This window comes from Miscanthus floridulus, chromosome 16 (genome assembly GCF_019320115.1).
Source record: "Miscanthus floridulus cultivar M001 chromosome 16, ASM1932011v1, whole genome shotgun sequence".
Classification (NCBI taxonomy): Eukaryota; Viridiplantae; Streptophyta; class Magnoliopsida; order Poales; family Poaceae; genus Miscanthus; species Miscanthus floridulus.
In genome coordinates this window covers 34,753,110-34,777,679 of record NC_089595.1, presented here as the reverse complement: position 1 = coordinate 34,777,679, position 24,570 = coordinate 34,753,110, and the positions used below count along the sequence as shown (strand labels likewise).

The 24,570-nt window shown below is 47.9% G+C and overlaps 3 protein-coding genes across 4 annotated transcripts; 1 reads left to right on the top strand and 2 right to left on the bottom strand.

The window, feature by feature from the left end:
• Window positions 1-487: 487 nt before the first annotated feature.
• Window positions 488-1,294, bottom strand: LOC136510569 (uncharacterized). Its single transcript, XM_066504978.1, has one exon. It carries the CDS (start codon window positions 1,292-1,294, stop codon window positions 488-490), a length of 807 nt encoding a protein of 268 aa, XP_066361075.1.
• An 8,985-nt stretch (window positions 1,295-10,279) lies between these two features.
• LOC136512898 (phospholipase D alpha 1-like) lies at window positions 10,280-13,401 on the top strand. Its single transcript, XM_066506910.1, has 2 exons — window positions 10,280-12,359; window positions 12,480-13,401. Exons 1-2 carry the CDS (start codon window positions 10,328-10,330, stop codon window positions 12,914-12,916), a joined length of 2,469 nt encoding a protein of 822 aa, XP_066363007.1. The 5' UTR covers window positions 10,280-10,327; the 3' UTR covers window positions 12,917-13,401.
• Window positions 13,402-13,873: 472 nt separating this feature from the next.
• On the bottom strand, window positions 13,874-18,745 carry LOC136512899 (phosphoenolpyruvate/phosphate translocator 3, chloroplastic-like). Of its 2 annotated transcripts, none has more exons than XM_066506911.1 (9): window positions 17,962-18,745; window positions 17,738-17,860; window positions 17,390-17,565; window positions 17,234-17,319; window positions 17,070-17,154; window positions 16,843-16,962; window positions 16,679-16,747; window positions 14,373-14,502; window positions 13,874-14,283 (listed from the first exon to the last, which is right to left on the bottom strand). In XM_066506911.1, the coding sequence occupies exons 1-9, from the start codon at window positions 18,293-18,295 to the stop codon at window positions 14,207-14,209; spliced, it is 1,200 nt and encodes a 399-aa protein (XP_066363008.1). In that variant the 5' UTR covers window positions 18,296-18,745; the 3' UTR covers window positions 13,874-14,206. The 2 variants fall into 2 exon arrangements, with proteins under 2 accessions (XP_066363008.1, XP_066363009.1); XM_066506912.1 differs by having other exon boundaries at window positions 17,413-17,565; window positions 17,962-18,099.
• Between the last annotated feature and the right edge of the window lie 5,825 nt (window positions 18,746-24,570).

The window sequence follows — 24,570 nt, the reverse complement described above, 5'->3', positions numbered from 1 at the left end:
CCCTTAAATCATGCTCATCATCAGGATCCATCAGCGCCCCACCACACTTCTTCTTCAGCTCCTCAGGTGCAAGATCAGAATTGGATCCTTCTCTTTTCCCCCGAGGCTTCCTCTTGTATTTGCCCGGAGTCTTTTTATTTTTTGGCGACTCAGTCCCCTTGAGCACGTCACTATCCAACTTCTCCTTATCTACGTGCATGGGAAGTAGGGCACTATTTCCTTCACCCCCAACACCTTCCACCCAAACGCCCATCTCCTGCTCCTTGACACTTGCATCCACCTCCGTAAATAGCTTCTACCGCGGCACCAGATCACTCAGAGCTGGAGCCACAGTTCCATCAGTGATCTTCAAAGGACCGATCCCTTCTTCCTCCTCACCCCCAACTGCCTTTGTCCCCTGCGTGCGTTCCGGAGATCTGCGCCAAGATGGAGCGTCACTCCTAGAACGCCCCTCGGTACTCCTACTGCCTGAGCCCACACCACCTCCCTAGCGACCATCTCTCCTAGTACCACTCAAAAAGAAATTCCTGCCATCACCCCCTCGCCCTCCATCATTACCACCACACTTCTTTGGAGGGATAAACCTGAGTTCTCTACTGAAAGGCATCACGTCATCCTTTCCCTTTTTCTTCTTGCACACTTTGTCAGTATGCCCAATAATACCACAGCAGTAACAAAACTCAGGAAGGAACTCATACGACAGTGGGCACCACCGATCCTCCACCCCCTCTTCTAGCGAGATCGTGACTCCCCTCATCAAAGGTTTGTGAATGTCCAGTCTCACTTTCAGCCTAAGAAAACAACCCGCAACTATATCATCAGCCTCCATCTCCATATACTCCCCCACCTCATTGCCAATCACTCTAGCAGTCGATTTGTTCATCAAACCCATTGGCAAATTCGCAACCCTCACCCAAATCGGGATGAAAGAGAAATCTATCTCATCGAGGGTTTTAGAGCCATCAAAATCTGCTACCACCATAAGCTTCTTCGACACCGTCCATGGCCCCTCCTCTATTGCCTTCCTCTTCCCCGCCGCCTGACCAAAGGTGAGCAAGAAGAAATTGTCGCCTAGGTCCTTACATTCAATCCCACGTACAGGACACCAGATCCAACCCAAAGCTTGTTCGATCACTTCAGGACGGATGTTCCTTTCTGAGAGGAGCTTGCCAAACGCCTTCAACAGTGCAGCATCCCTTTTGCCCTTCAACTCCGACCCCGATCCAATGCGGACCGATTTCTTCTCAGCCTCCGAAAGTTGCAGATCCTTCAACAACCTCTCCACCTTCTCCATGGATCACCAGCCGGTCAAACTGAGCCGTGATCGCGTCGGATCAAAAGGGGCTAGCAGTTATTGTTTTTGCTTGGGGGTGGACACCGGGTGCAATACACAATTATGGTGTTCTCGGATCCAAACAAGAGGAAGGTTCGGATCAGGAAACAAACACGACAGGGGGATCAGGACAAGGGAGAGGAACAGCGAGAGAGCGTGCAAGATCCGACCGAAATCACCGTTCGCCGGCGACGTAGACTCGAGTCGCTCTAGGCCCGAGAAAAAAACCTCCATACCTATAACTACTGCTAAAATTGTAGAAGCTTATCTCAATTGGGTATAGAAAAGAAATAATGACGGTTTTAGAAAAACATGGGCTAATTCAGATGCTGCGTTACCTTTATCTAATTCTTTTTTTGAGGAAAATCCTTTATTTAATTCCCAATTGCTACAAAGTCAATATGTTGCTTTGACTCCTGTCGGAACTAAAATTTTACAACATATACAGAAAAAAGGACAATATGAAATAAAAGGGAACATATCATTCTATCAGGCAAGAGCTCTTGCAGTGTTGAATTTGTCCACGAATCATGTTGTATTGGAACATTGTCTTGATGACCTTTGTTTTATAAATTGATTTGAGAACGAACGTGAGTTGTTGCTCTTAGCGCCTGTTCTGTGGCCCTCTAGCTGTAGTCATTTTTTTATTAGTTTGAGATGTTGTTATTATCCTTTTTTATTTTCGCGGAGGCCTTTTTCCCTCGGAAGAAAAGCAGTGTGGCATTTCTAACATTCGCATTCATATTTGCATGGCTCAGCGTGAGCAGGGCAAGCAACATGCCAACATGCAGCGATGTCCGGCGGAGAAAAATTAGATGCAGTCTGGCTGCAGATGCGCTCGGTGCAGACTCCGCGCCGATGGAAGCCACGCGTCCCGAAATTTAATCGCACGGCCAAACGAGGAACGGCTTCGACGCCCAGCGCATCGGCTCCCAGGCGATTAGCAGCAATCAGAATATTATTTTTCTATCATGATAAATCAATAATCTACACGATCGTATACTATCGTTTCAGCCCCAGCCGAACAGGCCGTGCGGCTCAGGCTCACTCAAACCAGCCCAGCCTCATCCCCATCGCGTGCTCTTTCATCCGCATCCACTTCCCCCATCCCCTAGCGCCGCCACTGCCCCTCTCGATCATCGGCGTCGTTGGCTTCGCGTACATTGGTTCCAGGCCCGGCCCACGGCGAACTCTGCGACAAGCTGGGACCCCGGGCGTCCAGCCATATGAGGTAGGTCAGGTCCTCCATGAGCTTGCCGCAGATCCGCAGTCTCATCGGAATGGACCATGGTGCTGATGAATGTTACGAGCAGACCGATGGTGCCCACGCTATTGGTGTTTGACATGTAAAGGCTTCGATTCTGTTGTCCTAAGTCACATTCATTTTGCCAAAATTTTAATCACCGTGCCGTTGTTTGATGCAGCAGCCTGAACTTTCCATTTTGTTTCTAGGGAGCCAGGAAGCTATCCTATCTGAACTAGAAAGGTGCATCTCATCAATACGGCTCAATTTGTTGAAACACCAACTTAAACTATGGACGTACATGTTCGCGGTGATCAAGTCGGCGTCCTCTGCCCAGTCAAAACTGGAGAAGGGTTGGAGCTGGAATTGTATAAAAATCTAATGCATATGGTTGTATTGGAATGTAGTTTCATGACTGTAACCTTTCTTTGCAACCTGAGAGCTTGTAGTGATTGTAGTGGTAAACTCAGGCCCCAATTGTAATATGTACACTGTGCTTTTTTATTTGAAAGATATATGGTTCTCTAGAATACAAGCGGGCTATATGAGATGCAAAATGAACAGAGTGCCTGAATACATCTGTGTTGACAATAGCAAAGCGTTGATTTCTGAATGTTTGTATGACACAGCCTGAAATGGATAAGCTCTTTTTTCTTAGCAGAAAAGGATAAGCAGGTCATTGTCTGCAATGACCTTGTATTCAGTTTGTATTACTATATTTGATATCCAACAGGGAGGATCTTCTCAAGCACATCATCTAGATGTTCCATTTAGTGTAGGAATTCAGACATTTGCATTGACAAGACCAAAGCGTTGATGACTGAATTTTTGAATGCCAAAATAAAATAAAATGCATTCAAACAGAATGCAACCAAGTCTTACAGAGTGCTATTAATTCAAACTGGAGGTAAAATGATACAATTCAGTGACCGAAAATGACTATTATTCATTGAAGCGTAACTTTCATCATCCAACTCATTTTGACGAAGACTATCTGAAACCTTCTTGCATTCTACAAGTAGTTCTGAAAGACCGAGTTTTTGACGAAATCTTTTCTTGAAGACATTATTCATACCTTCACTACTTTGAGTTGAGTTCATATCCACCGTAAAAGAGTCACGATGTACAGCAGCCCACTTTACCCGTATACTATACAGGTTTTGCATCCATGAGTTATCCTCAAGTTTGTATTCCCTCAACAATTCATTCCACTTTTCAATGAAGTAAGCCTCTGACCTGTCCTTATACACATCTCTTAAAATCAGTTAGAAACTTGCCATCTGAATCATGAATTACATGCCTGAGATGTTTAGCAGCATTTAGACAAATATACCACAAACAAAGTCGATGGCTTGTATTTGGGAATACGTATGCAATTGCTCACGCCATGGCTTCATCTTGATCAGTGAATATTGTGCTAGGATGCTTACCAGACATTGCCACCAGAAAGGTTTCAAAGAGCCAAACAAATGATTCAATTGTTTCACTATATAAAAGTGCAGCTCCAAAAATTACTGTCCGCTTGTGATGATTGGCTCCAAGCATCGGAGCAAAAGGCATCTCAAATTTATTAGTCTAAAAAGTTGTGTCAAATGACACAGCATTACCAAAGCACTTGTAATCCATGATAGATTGACTGTCTGCCCAAAAAAAAATTGATATCCGACCATCTTCCTTATTTATCTAAATAGCATAAAAAAATTAAGGATCCTCTAATTGCTTGTTCTTCAAGTATTCCAACAGTGTTTTTGCATCATTAGCTTCTAAGTACTTCCTACGCTCACGACCAATCTCATTATTGCTATCCATATGAGAAAATGGCACCTTGTCTTCTCCTCCATAAAACTCCTTCATGAACTCATATACTTGGGCTGGCTTCATCCCTGCTTCCCGTATTTCGCCAATTAGTTTACTGTCTGCCTCTATAATACGTCGCTAGGACCTCAACTTGTGTGACTTATTTAGACTAGTAAGATAATGATTGTGATCAAGTACAACCTTTTATACTGTCCATATCCCCTCTCTGCTGATAGTAAACTGAACTCGAGCATTGCAACCTGCCCTTGTATTGTCCTACTATGATGACTCATTTTCTCGATGTCCTTGGCTGCTACAAACTATATATTTCTGACATATCGTCTTATCTGCTCTACGCTTTATATAACTCTTTCTAATGCTAAATCCAACCTTACCGGCATATGTGTTGTACATCTCATAAGCTTTGTCCTTTGATTGGAAAGTCATTCCAACCTCGGGAGTGATCAAAGTTTTCCCAATTTTATCAACTGCCTATAGTACAATAGGATGGATATAGTTACATAGCCATGCTGAATCCATTTTTGAAAGATTCTGCCATAGAAAAGGATTGCCATTTCATACCTCAACTCCTTGTGGTGCCATGGCTTCTGGCAAGTGCACAGCTGATGTAGTCACGGGCAATGTTGACGTTGACTCCATGATGTTGGACTGCACCACAGGTGTAGTGCCTGTATGGATGTTCTCCTAGCCAAAAGATGCGTTGAGACATTTTTGTGGTAACCAATGATGAAAATATTGCATAAATTGCATTAATGGTGTTCGGAGATTCATCGGCATCTGCAATATCCTCTCGCGCCGCAGCGTCATCAGCGGCAACACTCAAAGCTGGATCGTCCTCCATGTACTGCAGCGGGCGAGGGCACCCTAGCAGCCGGCTGCTGCCGTGAGGCGTCAGGTACGTGCGTCTCAGATCACAACTCCAACCGCTCGGCCGTCGGTGGCGGTGCTCACGTAGTCACGATGTTGGTCGCAGCCTTTTCCTGTGTCATTTGCGGCGCTAATGGGCTTTCTTGTCTATCGTATGAGCCAAGCCGAATGTAGAGCCAGGGAAGCAAGCCGATGTGCCAATTGAGCCACACTGCTGTGTCAACATATGATTGGGGGTCTGCACGGGGCGTCGCTGTAGCGATTTTTTAACACTTTTTTAAACTAATTTTAAATCTAACACTGTTTTTTTTTTTCAAAACTAACAATTTTGGTGGCGCCTATTGCCATGGCGCGGCGAAACGCCTATGTCGCGTCATGCATGGTGGCACGGCGGGAGGCTGACGTGGTGACGACCGGGGCTGCTGATTGATGACATGGCAGGGTCCGTCGCGCCACCGACCACGGCGCGACAGTGACGCGCCATAGCCCACGGTGCGGCAGGACCTGGACGCAAACAGAAGATCGGTTGCTGTCGGTGAGAATCGGCAGCGACGCGAATATGGACCCTAGCTTCGCGTCGCAGCTGAACGGCACCTGCAGCTCCGACCCCAATGCATTCGCCTTCCTCAACCCCTTGCCGGTGGGCTCCGAGCAGGTGCTCTAGGCTAGTCTGACATGAGGTCGCGCAGCATGGTCAACTACTGCGCGTACAACCAAGGTGCCTTCTTCGACGATTTTCGTGGCGGTGATGACTAAGCTCGGGAGGATCGGGGTCAAGACTCCAGCCACCGGTGGCGAGATACGCCAGGACTGCCGGTTCCCGAACTAGTTGCTAGTCAATCTCGTCAATAGTGCTGCCGCGACGTATTGAAACGAATATGAAGCAAATAAATAAAGTCCGTATGCAAGTTGACAAGCTGCCACAACATTTTCATTGGTTCAACATAAGTTCGACATAACATAACCAACTAAGCCTGTAAGTTTCGGACGACAATATTCGTTCGACCTAACAAACTAAGATCCAGGAGTGTAAGGATCCCTCGAACGCCTCTGTCTCTTTGGATTTGTTGGCAACACATTGAGAGTGTAGCCAACGTCGGAGTGGTCGCGTTGCCGGTGCGTACGGCTCGTACCCTGCAAGTATATGATATGCACGATTACTTATAATCTTTATGATCGTTAGTTCATGGAGCCTATGTATTTAAAGAAACTACATTTGTTACTACCTGTGAGGCTCCTTGGGTACCAAGCGGGGCACCACCTAGCTGAGACATGCCGATCTCGTCCTACGGCCAATCGTCCCACTGGTGGTGCTGTCTGCGGAAGCCCAGGGGGTCATCGTCGTCCTCGGTTGCAGGGTCCTTCCCGACGCTATGATGTGGTGATGTACGCACTGCGGAAGTGGCACCTGTCACCGACTGAGAAGAGCCGGCTGGTGTCCTCAAAGAGCTAGAAGACGTGCCACCCGACCGCGTCGGGACTGTGTCCATGCAGCTCAGCTTCTGAGCTAGCTTCCTGCAGCTCCGCTTCACTTTATGCATAAATAGACGTTTAGAGTTAGTGTATTTACCAAACACATATACAGTAAAGATACATTTTTAGAACGGACAAGTTTATGTTTACCTCCACAAAAGCCTCAAGAACGCCTGGGCCCTGCCCTCTAGACTCGTGAAGCAGAAACGCTGCTTCATTGGACATCCTTGACAATTGTGTTGCCTGGGTACAGAAATGCGGTTGGACAGTTTTAGTACACATACTTAATACCAAATGGATAACAAATTGTATCATTCGAGTATCTTACCATGTATCTTTGAAGCGGGGCTCTCTATAGTTGTGTGTCCTCCCTAGTGGACACGTCATACACATCTTCGATCACATCTTCCTTCAAGTCCTCGTCAATCACCTCCTTAGTGTACGGGGGCTTGCTATGTGTCCTCGTAGACCTGTGAAGCCACCGTAGGTACTCGTCGAAGGTGTGATGGTCATGTGGGGGACCTGCATGGACCGGCTGCCGTTCCCTGTTCTGCCACAAGTGGATATATGCATTGTGTGTCACGTGCCAATCCTTGGTCTTGTACCTCTTTCTGCGGTCATACCTGCAATAAAACGATGTTAGTTGTACCACATACACCTCTGAGTTGTAGCTTTGTTATTAATCGATCATGCACCCGTGCAATTCTTGATTGGTGGAGTAAAGCGGTGGTGGGTAGCCTGTTATTCTTCTAAACTGTCTGCAGACCCTGATGGGCAAGTGAATCTTGACCACGTAGAAGAAAATAAGAGGGACGTTGTAGCGATACTCGTCTGACTTATCCCTAGTGACAGGACTCAGATAGTACTCGAGCTCTGAAGCATCCCATGGACACCAATGCACCTGAACATTTCGTAATTGAGTTAGGTTGTGATATAGTGTACATCGAACAAGACACATGTATGATAGTAAAGAGAGCGTAACCTAGAGCTGTGTTAGGACATCGAGATCGTTTTTGTACTCCCTGTACTTGCGCCTCACATTCCTTCTAACTAACTCTGCTTCCGTCTAGATATATAGAGTTGTAGGGAGTGTATCTTGTCCGTTCCATTGCTGCATTGAACACGATAATGAATTAGTCATTAATAATTTCATCATATGTAACTGCCTGAAAGAATATAGTGAACCGAAGTACTTACCGGTAAACTAGTATTAAGGGGCCTCCCAACAGGCCATCGTTCCCAACACCAAACCTAGAGTAGATAGGAGCAACCCCCAAGGTTCGCATACCCTGAGGTGCGACGACAGGCAACGCATAGCTATCGATACGTCCATGCCAGGACTGCGCTGCCCCAGCTGTAAGCCGCTATGTTCTCCCACGGCTGGCGTATTATGTCAAGAAAGATCCAGCTGATGGTGTTGCCCGAGACGTCTAGGAAGAGAAAAACACCAAGAAAGTGCCAGAGCCACACTCTAGCGAACCTGTCGATCACAGCCTCATCAGCCTATGAGTCCAAGTAATCAAAGTGCTCTGTGATCCAGGACGACGAAACACTGGAACTTTTCCTGAAATTCACCAAAGAAAATGAGACCCGATGGCTACAGAAAAGCAATGCAAGTATTAAATAGGCATAAATTGCTCACTTATTTTTCTTGAAAACCTCATCGTCCGGTGGAAGAAAGCCAGTGAACTGAGCCACCAGCTCCCTCCAGTGATCGTTGTCAACTATACCTGTCACTGGAAGTTCCCCCAACCGAAGGCCAAAGATAGCCTTCACGTCCTGTATGATCGAGGTCATCTCGCCGCAAGGTAGGTGGAACATGTGGGTCTCAGGCCTCCACCTGTTATAAGAATAGAACAACTGTTAGTTGCCTCAAATTTGTTATAAGAATATTTACGTACAAAGAAGGCACTCGCACCTGTCTACAGTTACAGTAAGTAGTGCTGGATCAAGGGGCGGAAGACCGTAGTTGACAACACGGACAAGCTCGAGGAAGCCGGCATGCCGTATGTACGGCGCGTAATGCTCGTGCCACTGGTGTGTCCTGGTGTGCGTGCGGGGCCTCAAATGAGGCAAGGCCACCTGTGCGTCGGTGTCACTCAAGATGTGTGCTTGGTGCTGGTCGTCGTACTACACCTCAAGAAGGGGGTACAACGGGTGCTGCGTGGGATGGACCATTCTGTTACAAATTGATAAACAAAGGGTTAGAATATTCAAATTAACAATATTTAAATTAACATTATGTAACACTGCAAAATTTGAACTACAATATGAAAGCACATGTATATATTCAAAGTAATATTAACAGACATATTAAACAACTTCACTAGGAAAAGAAGCAACTTCTATGTAAGAACTTGTTGTCCACCGATGTTTCTTATTAAATTATAACAATAGCTTGTCTACATCTGCTAGAGCAGCTCATTATAATTTTAACCTATGGATGAGTAGCCCAGTATAAGATGAATTGATTGAGAACTATCATGTGTGTCATACTTAGTTCTATACTCTATACTAACATGTCTAAAAATACAAGCTGTCTGTTTTTCGCACATTGCTATGATGGACTCATAGCAGTACGATATCGACGATGTTGTGCATGATTTTGGAGGTTATAGTGCTTTCAATATATGCTTGAGTAAAATGATCATTTGGATTAATATTTTTATGTAAGAAAACAAGCATATAACAATTTAAATCATTAAAAACTCAACCAACCAAAATTGTCGATATATATATGCATCCCTAGTGCACAAAAAAACACATAAATAAATTTATATTCCACGTGCCTTTTAATTAGACATTTGTTTTCGCTATAATTAATAATACATTATAAAAAAATAACAATTAAAGTATATAAATAATAATACAATGTAAGATAAATTAACGGCTAAAGTATATTTTAAAAGAATCTCTCAATCTAATGGCTAACGATTAATATAAAGGGGTAGTGAAGGTATGAGGGTTTTGATTATGAAGAAATAGGCACCAAATTTCACCTCAACGAGGGTTGAACTACAGTGAGGGCGTCCGTGTCGCGCTGGCGTGCGTGGTGCGGCAGACGCGGCGGCGGCAGGCGAGGCGGGCGGCTCGCGGGCAGGCAGGAGGGAGGGCGGCTCGCGGGCGTTATTTATTTGGTCCTGCCGCGCCGTGGGCTATGGCGCGGCAGATCCTACCACGTCACCGGTCAGCGCCCCGTCAGCCTCCCGCCGCGCCACCATGGCACGGCACAGGTGTTTCGCCGCGTCATGGAAATAGACGCGGCTAAAAGTGTTAGTTTTGAAAAAAAACGGTGTTAGATTTAAAAATTTAAAAAAGTGTTAAAAATAAAAAAAAATCGCTGCAGCCAGCCTTCACCGAATTTTTTTGCTGTCCGGCAGGCTGGGTTTGCGCTGCTCCCCACGCGGTTTACTATTCCTGATCTCCTTCCAACGCATGGCTCCCCGTCCATTGCTTTGCTCCGCCATTGTCCACACACCTGCAGCTCGCCTCCTGCCTTTAACCCACCGGCAATGTCAGTAGCCTCGATTTCCTAGCTTCCTTCCTGCTCTCATTCCTCTGTAGGTGCAGGTGATCTGAAATCGACGGGAGGGATGGCGAGGATACTGCTCCATGGCTCGCTTCACGTCACCATCTGTGAGGCAGAGGAGCTGTCCAACTCCAGCCGGCCCAGCAGCCAGGCTCCCGGGTTCCTCCGCAAGTTGGTTGAGACGGTGGAGGACACGGTGGGCGTGGGCAAGGGCACCAGCAAGATCTACGCCACCATCGGGCTCGGCAAGGCCCGCGTCGGGCGCACCCGCACGCTCACCGACGAGACGGCCAGCCCGCGGTGGTACGAGTCCTTCCACGTCTACTGCGCGCACCTCGCCTCCGACGTCGTCTTCACCGTCCGGGCCAATAACCCCATCGGCGCCTCCACCGTCGGCGTCGCCTACCTCCCCGTCCGCGACATCTTCGACGGCCACGAGGTGGACCGCTGGCTCCACCTCTGCGACGGCGGCGGCGACGGCAAGGAACGCACGCCGCTCGAGAGCGGCGGGAAGGTCCACGTCAAGCTCCAGTACTTCGACATCTCCAAGGACCGGAGCTGGGGCAGGGGCGTGCGCAGCGGCAAGTACCCCGGCGTGCCCTACACCTTCTTCTCGCAGCGGCAGGGGTGCAGGGTGACGCTGTACCAGGACGCGCACGTCCCCGACGGCTTCGTCCCGAGGATCCCGCTCGACGGTGGCAGGTGCTACGAGGCGCACCGGTGCTGGGAGGACATCTTCGACGCCATCAGCGGCGCCAAGCACCTCATCTACATCACCGGGTGGTCGGTGTACACGGAGATCACGCTGCTCAGGGACGGCGCCCGCCCGCCCAGGCCCGGCGGAGGCGTCACGCTCGGCGAGCTGCTCAAGAAGAAGGCCGGCGAGGGCGTCCGCGTGCTCATGCTCGTCTGGGACGACCGCACCTCCGTCGGCGTGCTCAAGAAGGACGGGCTCATGGCCACACACGACGAGGAGACGATGAACTACTTCCAGGGCACCGACGTGCACTGCGTGCTGTGCCCGCGGAACCCCGACGACTCCGGGAGCATCGTGCAGGACCTGCAGATCTCGACCATGTTCACGCACCACCAGAAGATCGTCGTCGTCGACCACGACATGCCGGTGCCCCGGTCGCAGCAGCGGCAGCGGAGGATCCTCAGCTTCGTGGGCGGGCTGGACCTCTGCGACGGCCGCTACGACACGCCGTCCCACTCGCTGTTCCGGACGCTGGACGGCGTGCACCACGACGACTTCCACCAGCCCAACTTCGCGACGGCCGCCATCGCCAAGGGCGGGCCGAGGGAGCCGTGGCACGACATCCACTGCCGCCTCGAGGGCCCCGTGGCGTGGGACGTGCTCTACAACTTCGAGCAGCGGTGGCGCAAGCAGGGCGGCAAGGACCTGCTCATCCAGCTCCGGGACCTCGCCGACGAGCTCATCCCGCCGTCGCCCGTCACGTTCCCGGACGACCCCGAGACGTGGAACGTGCAGCTGTTCCGCTCCATCGACGGCGGCGCCGCGTTCGGGTTCCCGGACACCCCCGACGACGCCACCAGGGCCGGGCTCGTCAGCGGCAAGGACCAGATCATCGACCGGAGCATCCAGGACGCCTACATCCACGCCATCCGCCGCGCCAGGAGCTTCATCTACATCGAGAACCAGTACTTCCTCGGCAGCTCCTACTGCTGGAAGCCCGACGGGATCAAGCCCGAGGACATCGGCGCGCTGCACCTCATCCCCAAGGAGCTATCCATGAAGGTAGTGAGCAAGATCGAGGCCGGCGAGCGGTTCGCGGTCTACGTCGTTGTGCCCATGTGGCCCGAGGGCATCCCGGAGAGCGGCTCCGTGCAGGCCATCCTCGACTGGCAGAGGAGGACCATGGAGATGATGTACACCGACATTGCGCAGGCCATCCAGGCCAAGGGGATCGACGCCAACCCCAGGGACTACCTCACCTTCTTCTGCCTCGGCAACCGGGAGGCGAAGAAGCCCGGGGAGTATGTGCCCACGGAGGAGGCTGAGCCTGACACTGACTACATCAAGGCCCAGCACAACAGGAGGTTCATGATCTATGTCCACACCAAGATGATGATGGGTAATCCGTCCGTCCACCCTCCCTCCTAGAATTACTCTTGATTTTTCGAATTCGAGGCGTCCATCTTCTTAGAATATATTACTCTTGAATTTTCAAATTCGAAATTTGCTGTGCGGGCAGTGGATGATGAGTACATCATTGTGGGGTCGGCCAACATCAACCAGCGTTCCATGGACGGGGCGCGGGACTCGGAGATCGCGATGGGCGCGTACCAGCCGCACCACCTGGCGGCGGCGAGCCGGCCGGCGAGAGGGCAGGTGCACGGGTTCCGGATGTCGCTGTGGTACGAGCACCTGGGCGCGGCGGACGACGCGTTCACCCGGCCGGACAGCCTCGAGTGCATCCGCAAGGTGAACGCCATGGCGGACAGGTACTGGGACCTGTACGCCGGCGACGGGCCCGAGCGCGACCTGCCGGGGCACCTACTCACCTACCCCGTCGCCGTCGCCGCCGACGGCTCCGTCAATCAGCTGCCGGGGACGGAGTTCTTCCCGGACACGCAGGCGCGGGTGCTTGGCGCCAAGTCCGACTACCTCCCGCCTATTCTCACCACATAGGCGTGTGCTCTGGTTCTCTGAATCGCAATGCCCATCATCTTCTTCTGTTTGTCTTTTGGATTTACTATTTTTTTTTCTGAACCTGATTTTACTGGTTTTGGTTATTATTTTGTTGGAATAAGAGAAGAACTAGTTTGCTATTTTTTTTTAGAAAAAAAAGATGCACTAATGCAGTGTACATGATGATGAACTCATTGTTATTTTAGGTTTTAGTATTGTATTGTATCAAGTAGTATTTTTAACATCATTGCATAATTATTGGACTGATGGTGTTTTGGTTAGTTTCTGCGCTATCAATTGTTGAATAGCCATATCCATTTGTGATTTGTACGAGTTGGAGAACTGCTACCAAACCATTTGCTAGATTTCACTGTCATATCCTCATGGAGACATGGACTGAACGAATTCACATATTACTGTTTATGAGTTATGACTGTGCACCACTTAATTTTGGGATTTATTTACATTTCTTTCCCTTTCTAGAAGTGCATATGTGGTGCTAGGTGAATTGGACTGGACGGAGCTAATTGTGCAGTCTTCTTGTTGACACTCAGATTTGGCTCACGTGGAACATGAAGCGATTGAAGAATATCCAAAAAAAACTACTTTGACAATCGCTCTGTATTTACTGTTTTTTTTTACTAATGTTTTTCATGGTGAATACCTTCTCAACTGCTCTCATCCACAAAGGCGATTTCTTTTATAAATCATGAACAAAGGCGATATATCTTTTTATCAATCATGGCTAAGCTGCCTAAGCTATCAATATCACCTGTTAATTCTGTGATTCTGTCTGTTTCATATATACTATATCCAGGAACCAGGATATATTTTTTTTCAACAAAAAACACAAAGTTTGTCAAAAAAATGATAGAATAGAAAGAAAACATTGGACCATATTTTGATGTGAACTCAATCTATTGAGCATTCTGCCAGTTCAACTGAATGACATGAAGACGGAAGTGATGTATAATCTCATTGACATTTAAAGAGTATCAGGCTACCACTAAAATGAGACATCCAGAAGTATGTGCCAAAATTCGTATTCTCTTGAAATCTACCTGAAAATGCTATGTCGGCGTTGCTCACTTGTTCCACCACACCTCGAGTAAACTTAGTACAAGCTTCTCGCAGCCAAAGAAGCTGACAAGAGAACATATGCTTTTTAAGATAAACATGGGGAAACGATAGGTGTTTGCTACCGTGAAGGCAAGTCTGCTTCACCGCATCAGTTGATAGTTCCAAATTCTCGATCCTTCTATAGTTTGTTGCCTCGTCAGGTGGTTGTTTTCATGCAGCCTTAGTCTTTGGTTTTAGCTTTTTGAACTGAGAGTACAGGAAAACTCCAGCAAGAGCAACACCGGTTCCTGCAGCCAAGGAAGAAAACTTACAATTCAGACATAGATGAGATGGTCAGTAACTGGTACTTGCATGAAGGATAGAATCACTTCTGTACCTAAGGCATTTATAGGTGAAATTGGAGTTCTGAAGAAGAGAACGGATGACACAATGACTACCACACGTTTAAGAGAGTTGGCAACCGAATGGGTCACAGGAGATACTCTGGCCAATAAACTGTACGAAACCTGCCAAGAAATAAATAGAGACTTTATTAGAGGTAATTCAGTGTGCAACAGAATTCAAAGTAACAGTTAGAGCAAGTATAAGAGCAAGGCTAATAATACAGCCAGCTTGCTGGCTGTAAGGTTCTCTGTAGCCTTCTCTCAGCCCACTCATATAGTAGTTAACTCTTTACAGTTAATACATGGCCCACTTATCTCTCTCACAGACTTTCTTGGTTCTTGTGCCAAAACCAGCTGTAAGCTTACAGCCCGCTTCTCCTCTCTCCTCTCCTCTCTCTCCTCCACCTCAGCATTTAGTCGGCTTACAGCCTGCTATTATACTTGCTCTAATATTAGACTGTAAGTCGACTAAACGCTGAGGTGGAGGAGAGAGGGGAGAAGACAGAGAAGAAGCGGGCTGTAAGCTTACATCCGGCTTGGGCACAAGAACCAAGAAAGTATGTGAGAGAGACAAGTGGGCCATGTATTAACTGTAAAGAGCTAACTACTATATGAGTAGGCTGAAAGAAGGCTGCAAAGAACCTTACAGCCAGTAAGCCGACTGTATTATTAGCCTTGCTCGTAGATAAGAGATAATCCAAAAACTGATAGACGCTTATGTGGAAAACCCGATACTTTTTAGGCTCAAAAAGAAAAACTAAAAATTATTGAACATATTTTTTTATCGAAAAGACGAGCCTGGTGCGAGTCTTATCGTCCGTGACCGAAAGATCCTAAATTCGATTCACGATCTCCTCACAGGCGAGCAGGGGGCGAAGCTACGTGAACTCATTGGGGGTCGGCCGACCCCGACGGGCTTCCGTCGCTCTTTATACCTAGGTATTTTTTACCGGCAAAGACCCCAGTAAAAAATATATCAGGCCCCGGTAGATTGGCAGCCCAGCAGGTTACAGCACCGAAAGTCCATCTCCTCGGCTTTCCAACCCATTAGAGCAGCCCAGAAGCCTATACGTGCATACGGAGTACGTACTTTCCTTGCCCTTTCCTCCGGCCGCCCCTACAGGCTGTCGCTGGTCGCCCTTTCGACTTCGTGATTCTCATCTTCTCACAGCGCAAATCCTCGTGGCGGTGATTGCCGATAGGGTGCCTGGCTGGCCGCCAGACGGAATCCCAGCGCAAATCCTCGTGGCGGCGATTGCCGATTGGATTCCTGGCGGCCGCCGTACGGAATCCCAGTGATGAGCCTGAGTGCCTAACGAGTGACGGCTTGGCAGCGGCCTCTAGAGAGAAGTTCTCTACTCATCTCCTGTGTCTCAAGCACCTGGGGGAGCTGAGGTAAGTTTTGATACCCAATCTTCAATTGGTAATTAACGATAAAGTATGAACAGTGAGGTTTTAGGGTTTTATTTTTTTCAGCTATACAATTTGAACTCAAAAAACAGTTACTACATTGTGTTGCTTCTTCAGTAGCAGTAAAGAACGTGCTCTTTTATTCAACCAGATGCCAGGTATCTAGGCGACTTTTAACAATATAGGCATGGCCGTGCATTATGGTTGGTAAAAAAAAAACATTAGCTTTTCCTTTGGTCTTTCGGCTTCTCAGTACTAGTTCTTCCTATCACCACACACCACTCCATTGGTTAAGAGTGTTTTTTCAGTGAAGACTATACTGAGAAGTTATATTGAAGATGAATTTATGAATGTTTGTATTATATGCTTTGTAGAACCCGTATTTCTAGCCTCAGTTCCAATTAACGTTGTGATAGTTTGCTTTCACAAGATGAAGGATCATAGCCATAGAGAGAAACCTTATCAATTTGATAACATAATATTATATTACATTGTAACCTATGAATTAGCACTTAGTAGCATGAATATTGACCCCGACGACCGTTTACCCTGGCTTCACCACTGCAGGCGAGGGTAAGGCTTGCCACTGACATCCTTCCCCAGACCCCGTACAGAGCGGGAGCTCTCTGCACTGGGTACGCCCTTTATATTTTTTTCATCGGATGACATAGGAGAGCTGAAAAATTATTCAACATAACTGAAGATAATATCATATTTAACTGGAAGGAGCTGATCCTAGCAATAAAACAATGGACAAAACATATATATTATCTGCAAGCAAATAGTAAGTAGTTTGTTTGGATCTAGCCAACCGCAGTAGCCACTAACAGACAATTTTAGCAACCTCTGAGAGACCACAAAAAATGTTTTTAGTGGAGACTGGCCTCACCTGTTGGTAAAAATAGAAACATGTGCCAGCAAGTGCCGCTCTTACACATAATTCTTTTACATTAACTCCCTGCAAACCCAGAAAATTTAGTATTCAGCAATTTCATGTCAGTGAAGAGTTGAAATATTCCGAGGTTTCTTGTTTTCCATGCTGGCCACACTTACAGCATTCTGTAGATACGATGGGCTAAACTTGATGCCTTCTACAGATAGCATCAGTGGAGCAGATAACAAGAATGCCATGACAGTTATTATCGAGAAGAGATTTATGTCATCCAAACTGTCCTGTAACAAGAACAAGTTTTGTTAAGGGGTGCAGTGTTCACAGCATATATCATGCTGAACTGTTGTGAATCTACAGTTAGGGAACATTATAAGAGCAAAAAGCTCACCTCTTTATCAGCGAGAATTTTCTTGCTGTAAACATTCCACGATTGATTCGTAAGATTCGAAGCCATGGCACTCCAGAATCCAATCCTGTTTTCTCCTAATATTAGAATCAAATACACAATATTGCTTTGAGTAAACTCTTTGACACTTTGAAGCAATAAATTACCAGTTGAAAGAAACTTCAGTCATGGACGCCAATACAACTCCACCAACAATAGGGACGAGTGAACCCAACACCAATAGAGAAGGCGTCTGTAGAAACATTAGAATAGAGAAACAGAGGTTCATATGGAGTATCCACCTTTAAGGGCAAATAACCTACCAAGGTGTGAACCAACCAATTACCGCTCCTAGGAACAGGACAGAGAGGAGGACCGAGAAGAAATGTTCCATGGCCTTGATGGTGTGCGTGAAGGAGACAGCCACCTTGCCCAAACTCATATTGGTGAAAACATTTCCAAGCATGTGGATCAAAGCCAAAGGCAGGAGCTTTGCATACTGCATCAGCAAATGAATAACAACTCATCGCATCAGCTAACCAGTTTTACATCGGTGCAGCTTAGTCAATTGGAGCGTCAAGCTATCTTGTACTAAAATCTATAATATCTTACAGCTGCAGGTCACAGCAAAGGTGAGTAGTAACCTTCTTTTTTTGTTTATTACACAGTACCTGTTTGAGGGAGAGCCTCGGTTTGGGATGCAGATTGAGCAGCCACATGAGTGTGATGAAGAAGGATCCGGATGCGAACTGGAAGGTGGTGATGGTGTAAGGGAAGGGTATCGCTTTCAGAACCTGATCGACGCACAAATTCCAAAACAATGTAATTAGAAGGTTCGATACGGTTGAACAACCCCATTAGGAAAAGACCTGAAGAACGGGACGAAACGGCGGACCAGCTTGTTTTAGATGTTGAGCAGGTACCAGACGAGGATCATGGTCCCGAGCTGCAGCGTCCGCGAAATGCCGCCGGGGCCCTCCGGCATACCGGCGGCCGGCGGCAACGCCGTGGCCGCCGCTGCCCGCGTCCTCACCGCGGCGACGCCCGGCGCGAGCAGTGGCGAGGGCAGCGGCCGCAGGCCCCCGCGAATGTCGAGCGGGAGCTTGGGCGCGCCGGCGACCGGCCAGCGGCAGCCATGAGAAGAAGAGGGGTAGGAGGAGGACGAGAAGGCGACGTGGCGCGAGTGGGGTAGGGATGGGGGCGCGGGCCAGCGGCGCGCCGCGGCCCATGTTCTAGAGGAGGAGGCGGACGAGCAGGACGCCGCCATGCTCTGCATCTCGGCGCGCCCGCGATACCCTCCTCAGCAGTCAGGTCCGGGTCAGCGCCACTTGGTGGCGTCGATGGCCACGGACTCCGACGGGGTTTCTGGAAGGGGCCGGGGGTGGAGGAGCGAATGCGGCTGGGATAGATGGGAGCAGCGGTGCCGCTGTCTGTCACCACGGCGCGGCCATTTATGGAGGAGGGAGGGGCTCTCGGGAGAGGGAAAGGGAAAGGGACGGCGGTCGGCTTCCGCTGCTGCTTCTGCCCGCCCGCGCCTGTGGCGCGCGAGGCGACGGGAATCGGACGGTAGTGGAAGTCCGGGAGGGCAGACGGCGTGGAGTGGACCGGGGGGGCGGGGTGACCGGACGCGCGGCGCGGAGACGAAACGAAACCGAACGGAGCTCGCTCGCTCCAGAGTCCGGACGGCGGTCGCCGCGGGGCAGGCGGTTTGGGCGGCTGCACGGCGCGTCCAAGTGGCAACAGACCTCAACATCTCAAGTCTCAACTACTACGGTGTCCCGTTTGCTTGTACCGCAGCACGTGAAAAGCCACACCGCGCGACGAAAAAAATGTGGCGCTCCTGGCTTTCAGCATCCACCATGTTTTTGTTTTGGCCATGAGAAACTACGAAGGCTGCCACACTTTTGGCATGCATAGTATGCAGCCGCAATCAAACACGGAGTTGCCAAACCTACATTGTGACAAGCTCGATTTGAAAACACCGCAGCTGCAGCAAGCAAATAGTCGGCTTTGGAAGGCTTCTATCACTATTTTCATGCTTTTCTATTATACCAATAAAATACTTCTCCATCCAATCCTAGACTCCTTTTAGGATTTGATTGGCTGCTCGCACTGTATTATATATTGTATTAGGTTGTATGCAACATGTCATTAACTTAGACAAGGCTATACAACTCACTGTTGTTTAGTTTGCTTCATAGGAAACTACGCAGTGTTATGGTCGTGATTGGTTTCAAATGTACAAATACATGCTTGGTTAACTGCATTCACTATTACTCCCTCTGTTCCAAATAATAAGACATTTTACCATTTCTAGATACATAGATTTTGCTATGTATCTAGATATACATTTATGTCTACATACATAGTAAAATTAATATATGTAGAAAAACCTAAAACGTCTTATATATTTGGAACGGAGAGAGCACAAAATTGATTTTAGGAAGCAACAACTTTTATTTGCAGAGACGACAAAAACTCATACATATCTCCATAAATACCTAATGAACTTTGAAGGCGGCCAATTCATTTTAGGAGATAATCTGTCTTTGAGAAATTGATTAATATAGGCAGGCCTCTTAAAAGTTTGGTCTCTGAAACTAGAACCTATTTTCAGAAGTGAACCCCTTATGAGGCCTGCCTGTGCCAATGAGGTCCAAGGCCCGCCAAAACCCTACTTCAATCCCTCTCAACCGATGCCCTATCCCCTCGCCAACTCCGTTCAGCCAACACCCCTCCCTCTCTTGCACGAACTCCCCTCTCTTTGGAGTGCGCAAGTGGTTGCGCGAGCTCGAGTGTAACACCCTCGGTGTTACACTATACAGTCTTTTGCTAAAACACTGCATGCATCATACTTATGTGTAAACAGTGGTGGATGCACGATGCGGGATAAGGGGGGGGGGGCTAAAACAATGGAGATGTTGAGTTGCATGAAGATTTAATGGTGAAATCAAGCTTTTGCTACAGTGATTAGGCTTGAAATCAAGAAATTAGGGGGGGCTGGAGCCCCCCCAGCCCCCCCTGTGGATCCGCCGCTGTGTGTAAATGTGTGTAATATAGTGTGTAAAGCAATATACGTAACTTGAAATGTTCATTGGAAACACGAAACGAATGTTATATTTCATGGTAGGGTTCTAGACGAATTTTTATTGAACGAAAATGCTATAGAACGCATACCCGACACTTTAATAAAATTTGTAGTACAAACTTCGTAGGTGGCGATGAAATACTCGCGGTCGAGAACGGGATTCGCTAGATAGCTTACTTAATAGCTTGGAAATAGAAGTTGACGCGAATCCGAACAAAAACTTAGTCATTTTCTTAAGTCAAAAAATAGGTCGACGAAGCTAAGTTTGGGAATTTTTATAGGAGAATCGGATTAAGTAGTGGCGTGGACTTAGGGTTTGTTTTAGTAGCTTGATATACCATCTCGAGCATAAAATAGTTGGTTTAGCAATTGAAGCATTGAGGTGGGTTTTTGGGACGCTTTAAAAAGCAGTGCAAGACACATTCCCTGAACGATTGCAGCGTCTGGCCGCGGTCACTAGGCTTTCGGTTCGGCTTGGCGCGCGGCACTGGCCTGCCCCTGGCACGCACACTGCCGTTGATGTGCCCCGTCACACGCTCACGCACGCACGCGCACGGCGCAAGCGAGCCTGGCTACTCTGCCCGCCATCACGTCCGCCTGAGCCACGCTGCTCGCCGTCGCATCAAGCTGCGCACTCGGTCGCGCTACGCTCCGACCATCGCTGCCACACGATCACTGCTGCCTGTTGACCCTTCACGGCTGCACTCGCATGGGCCTGCCGCCTTGCCCTCGCCATCATGTCCACGCGCGATGCGTCGCCACGCTATTGCCTCCCCGAACCAGGCGTCAGCCTCTGCGGCGCGCTATGCCGAGCCAGCCGTCGTCTTGCAAGTCATGGCGCTGCGGTCGCACGTCATTGTGTCCGGACTTGTACGCGCATGTGGAGCCATCACCATCGTGCTGCCGTCCTCTCCCAATTAGAAAATGCGCCATGCCAAGCTTCCCGTCCCGTCGCCTTGAATCGCGCCAGCCGAGCCACGCCAAGGCAAAACCCGCAGAGCTTGGCCCTACCCTCGTAATGGCGCACATCTGGAGGTTGAGATGGAGTCTAGCTTCGCGCCAAGCTTGCACTGTTGCGGCTGTACGGTGTCGGGGCTTCAATTAGGAGTTTCCCCCCGTTGTCGATCCCCTTAAGTCCGAATGCCGTCGTCCATCCAATTAGCCTTGCGTAGTCCACCTCCTTCCAATTAACCATGCACCCAACTAGCCCTAGTTAGTCAGCCAACGATTGGAGTCATCCTAGTGAGCTTCCATCCTACAGTGAGGTAATGCAGAGCGTTTTCCCCACGACTGTCCGCCATGGCCATCGAGGCGGGTGCTTGGCCAGGGCGTCGATCCTTGATCCTTTGTCTCAATTGAGCGATGCAATTGCGTCTCCTTGACTTGGTTGACTTGCCCATGCAGTGGTTTCGCCGATGGAGCAGTTGGTCGCCGGGAACGCCTTCGCCGCAGTCGGCGTGAACTAGAGCCACCCCATGCTCAGTGGCCAACCATCTTGCCAAGCCCCACGATGTCTGTCCTACACTTATTTGGTGAGGTCCACTTGCTCCTAGGGTAGGTGATTGAGCCGGTTAGGGCTGAGGCTCGTCGGAGCGCATGGTCGCCTCGGGTGAACGTTGTGTAGATGCAGTGTACGTGGCCAGCTCATTTGGGAGTAGAATGGGTATGTCTAGGACCTCTAGGATGTTACCAGTATGCTAGGCATGGAGTCTAGGTAGTGTTGGTAGCGTTGAGTTGGGTGATTTCATCGGTGTTGGTGTTGCCACGGCCAGACCCCGCCGTGGTGCATGGTCACACCTACGCGCTGCATCGTTTTTAGTGTATGATACCTCGATCAATGGCGCTTCGCTCGTAGAGTGTTAGGGAGGTGTTGGTTAAGGCCGAGGAGGTTCATGCTCGCCGACTGTTTGGCCAGTGATGTCGTGACCTCTGTTAAGTTCCAGCCAAGGACTGTGAGACATGAATTCGAAGCAAGCCAGGGGGGTTAGTGAGAACATCAGTGAGACAGGGAAATAGTTGATAGGGCTACAGGGTCCATTTGATTGGAAAGCTTAGTATTATATAGATTAATATTTGTAGGAATTTTTGTGGCAAATTGATGATAGGTTTAGCCATGAAATTTTTACAGTAGGCTCATTAGATTATTATGCACTCACTGTAATTTTTGTAGCACTAGAGTAGGTTGATAAATAGAATAGCTAGTACCCTTGTTTTATCATATATAGAGTAAATCGGTATTAAGAGTAAGAATACCTTTAGTTGCTAAGATAATATATGTTATGCTTTATACTTGTTAATGGTAATAGTAGATAACTTAGCACCTTAGCTGGTAGAACTAGCTTAGTAGATTGATAGGTGTATTCGCATTTTAAGAGTTGCTGTTGTCCGTATTACTAAGTGTTGCATCATCATTTCATGCATGTAGATCACGAGTTGGTAGAGTTCATGCCCGTGGACGAACAGGACTATGAGGAGGTCATTGAAGAGTACGAGGAGGAGATCCTCGTGCAAGAGGGAGCCCCAGAGCCATTTGTTGCTGACTTTGTTGATACATCGCCTACCCAAGGCAAGCCCCGGTGCATAACCCATATTTTTAATGATCACTGAATATATATATATATGATGTGCATTTACGTTACAAGCATTTTATGGAAACTACATGCATAAATATATCTACCTATGAGTCCTACTAGTATAGATCGAGTAGCTGCTATGCTTAGGATTTTGGTAGCGTGAGTAAAGTGCCGTTACACACAACAGGTGAAAATTATGATCACTCATGATAAAATGGTGGAAAGGAAAATGGAGACCGTGCAGGGATATGGTTTGGGTATTGGTGGGTGTAAGAGGTTGTGTCCTGTGGCCAACAGGGCATAGCTTGGTTACACTTTTTCCCTATCTATGTTGGTTAAGGACCGAGCGTTGTATTGGGCTCTAGGCAAGTCATAGATCTATTATCCTAAGCACATACTTGAGTATGGGCGTAGGGAAGATTTATTGCTCTCTTGTCGTGGGTTCTGGCTCTTTCCGGACCGACTGATTGGAGGCGGAGACGATGGAGGTCCTTGCACCGCACTAAGTCCGGGACTTAGGAGCAGGGGCTTGGAGTCCAAGTTTGGACATGGGACCTAGACCCATGACAGGAGGATGATGGGTTGGTCCTGCTTGTGTCTGGGGTACAAGCGGGGCATGTGTTTTCAGAGTACCTAGCTAGGGGCATTGATTCATGAATCATCGGTGTTCCGGTATGGCTTGTCTACAGTCTAGCACCATAGTAAGAACTAAAAGATGAAAGTTGATGAAATGGAACTGATTGTTCAACTCTTGCTTGAAAGTAGAACAAGTGCTTACATAGAATGTTTAGGTAAATAGTTAATCATGGCCGCTAATAATAACATAAATGAGGACTCACTATTAGTATTGCTTTCTAGAAAAAGGAAACCCAACAAACCATAAAGCTGTGCATATCCCTTGGAGTTGGGAAACTATTCCCATTAGTCGGATAAGTCTTACGAGTACATTGTGTACTCAGGGTTTATTTACCCCTGTTGCAGGTAATGCTTGAGGAGTACCGTTATGTGAACAATTCTTCTTGTGGGCACAGATGGATCCTTGTTCCTTAGCGTTAGATGTTTATTTTTCATCCTGTTGTTTAAGATTCCACACTCTGACTTTGGAAATGTAATAATGTAATTTTTAAGAACTCTGGATGTATGAAATGGATTAAATATTATAACTCATTCTCATTATTGGATCCTTGGGAAAAAATGTGGATCTTTTGGGCTCTCCCTTGGGGTGTGCCCGACTGGATACCATCTGTTGTAGCTTGCTTTCAGGGTGCTTAGTGTCTGGTGGAAGACGAGTGCCTCTGTAAGTGTGTTATTTTGGGTGGTTCTGCCACAATTGGTACTATAGCCAATAATGAGTTTACGAGTTCATCACTCTTTTCCAAAAACCTAAAATTTGACCAACAAAAGTTTTGTGAAAAGTAGGATGCGCTAAAGTTATATAAATAAGTATAAGCCCTAGCAATATGGTCTATCTAGGATAGCGGCACTGGTTTTATCTAATTAGTTTTCTGTAGGTACACTGACTTACGTTGCGTAAGAAATCGCTTAGCATACAGAAAGTGAGTGTGCGATGTGCCAAAATTTTTGCGAATGTTGCTATATTCCGGCTTGAGTGAGCGTATAGGCCAATACATGCATCATGATAATAGTACATTGCTTAAACTAAGTCCCCCTACACGTATAATTTGGATTGGTAAATTGATAGGATAACAACAAGAATGCTTTAATAAATGTCTTGCCATTTCTCTAATCCATTGCTTCTGATCTGAAAGGTTGTCCTAAGTGGTTGGTTCTTGTCTCTTCAGATGAACCTTAGGTCCAGAAGTGGGATCACCAGTGCTGGGGC

Coding starts and splice junctions, on each gene's coding strand:
- LOC136512899 (XM_066506911.1), bottom strand. CDS start 18,295: ATGGGCCGCGGCGCGCCGCTGGCCCGCGCCCCCATCCCTACCCCACTC. Junction 16,748..16,842: donor CATCGTATCTACAGAATGCT/GTAAGTGTGGCC, acceptor CTGGGTTTGCAG/GGAGTTAATGTAAAAGAATT. Junction 14,284..14,372: donor TTCACCTATAAATGCCTTAG/GTACAGAAGTGA, acceptor CCTTGGCTGCAG/GAACCGGTGTTGCTCTTGCT.
- LOC136510569 (XM_066504978.1), bottom strand. CDS start 1,294: ATGGAGAAGGTGGAGAGGTTGTTGAAGGATCTGCAACTTTCGGAGGCT.
- LOC136512898 (XM_066506910.1), top strand. CDS start 10,328: ATGGCGAGGATACTGCTCCATGGCTCGCTTCACGTCACCATCTGTGAG. Junction 12,360..12,479: donor CCACACCAAGATGATGATGG/GTAATCCGTCCG, acceptor CTGTGCGGGCAG/TGGATGATGAGTACATCATT.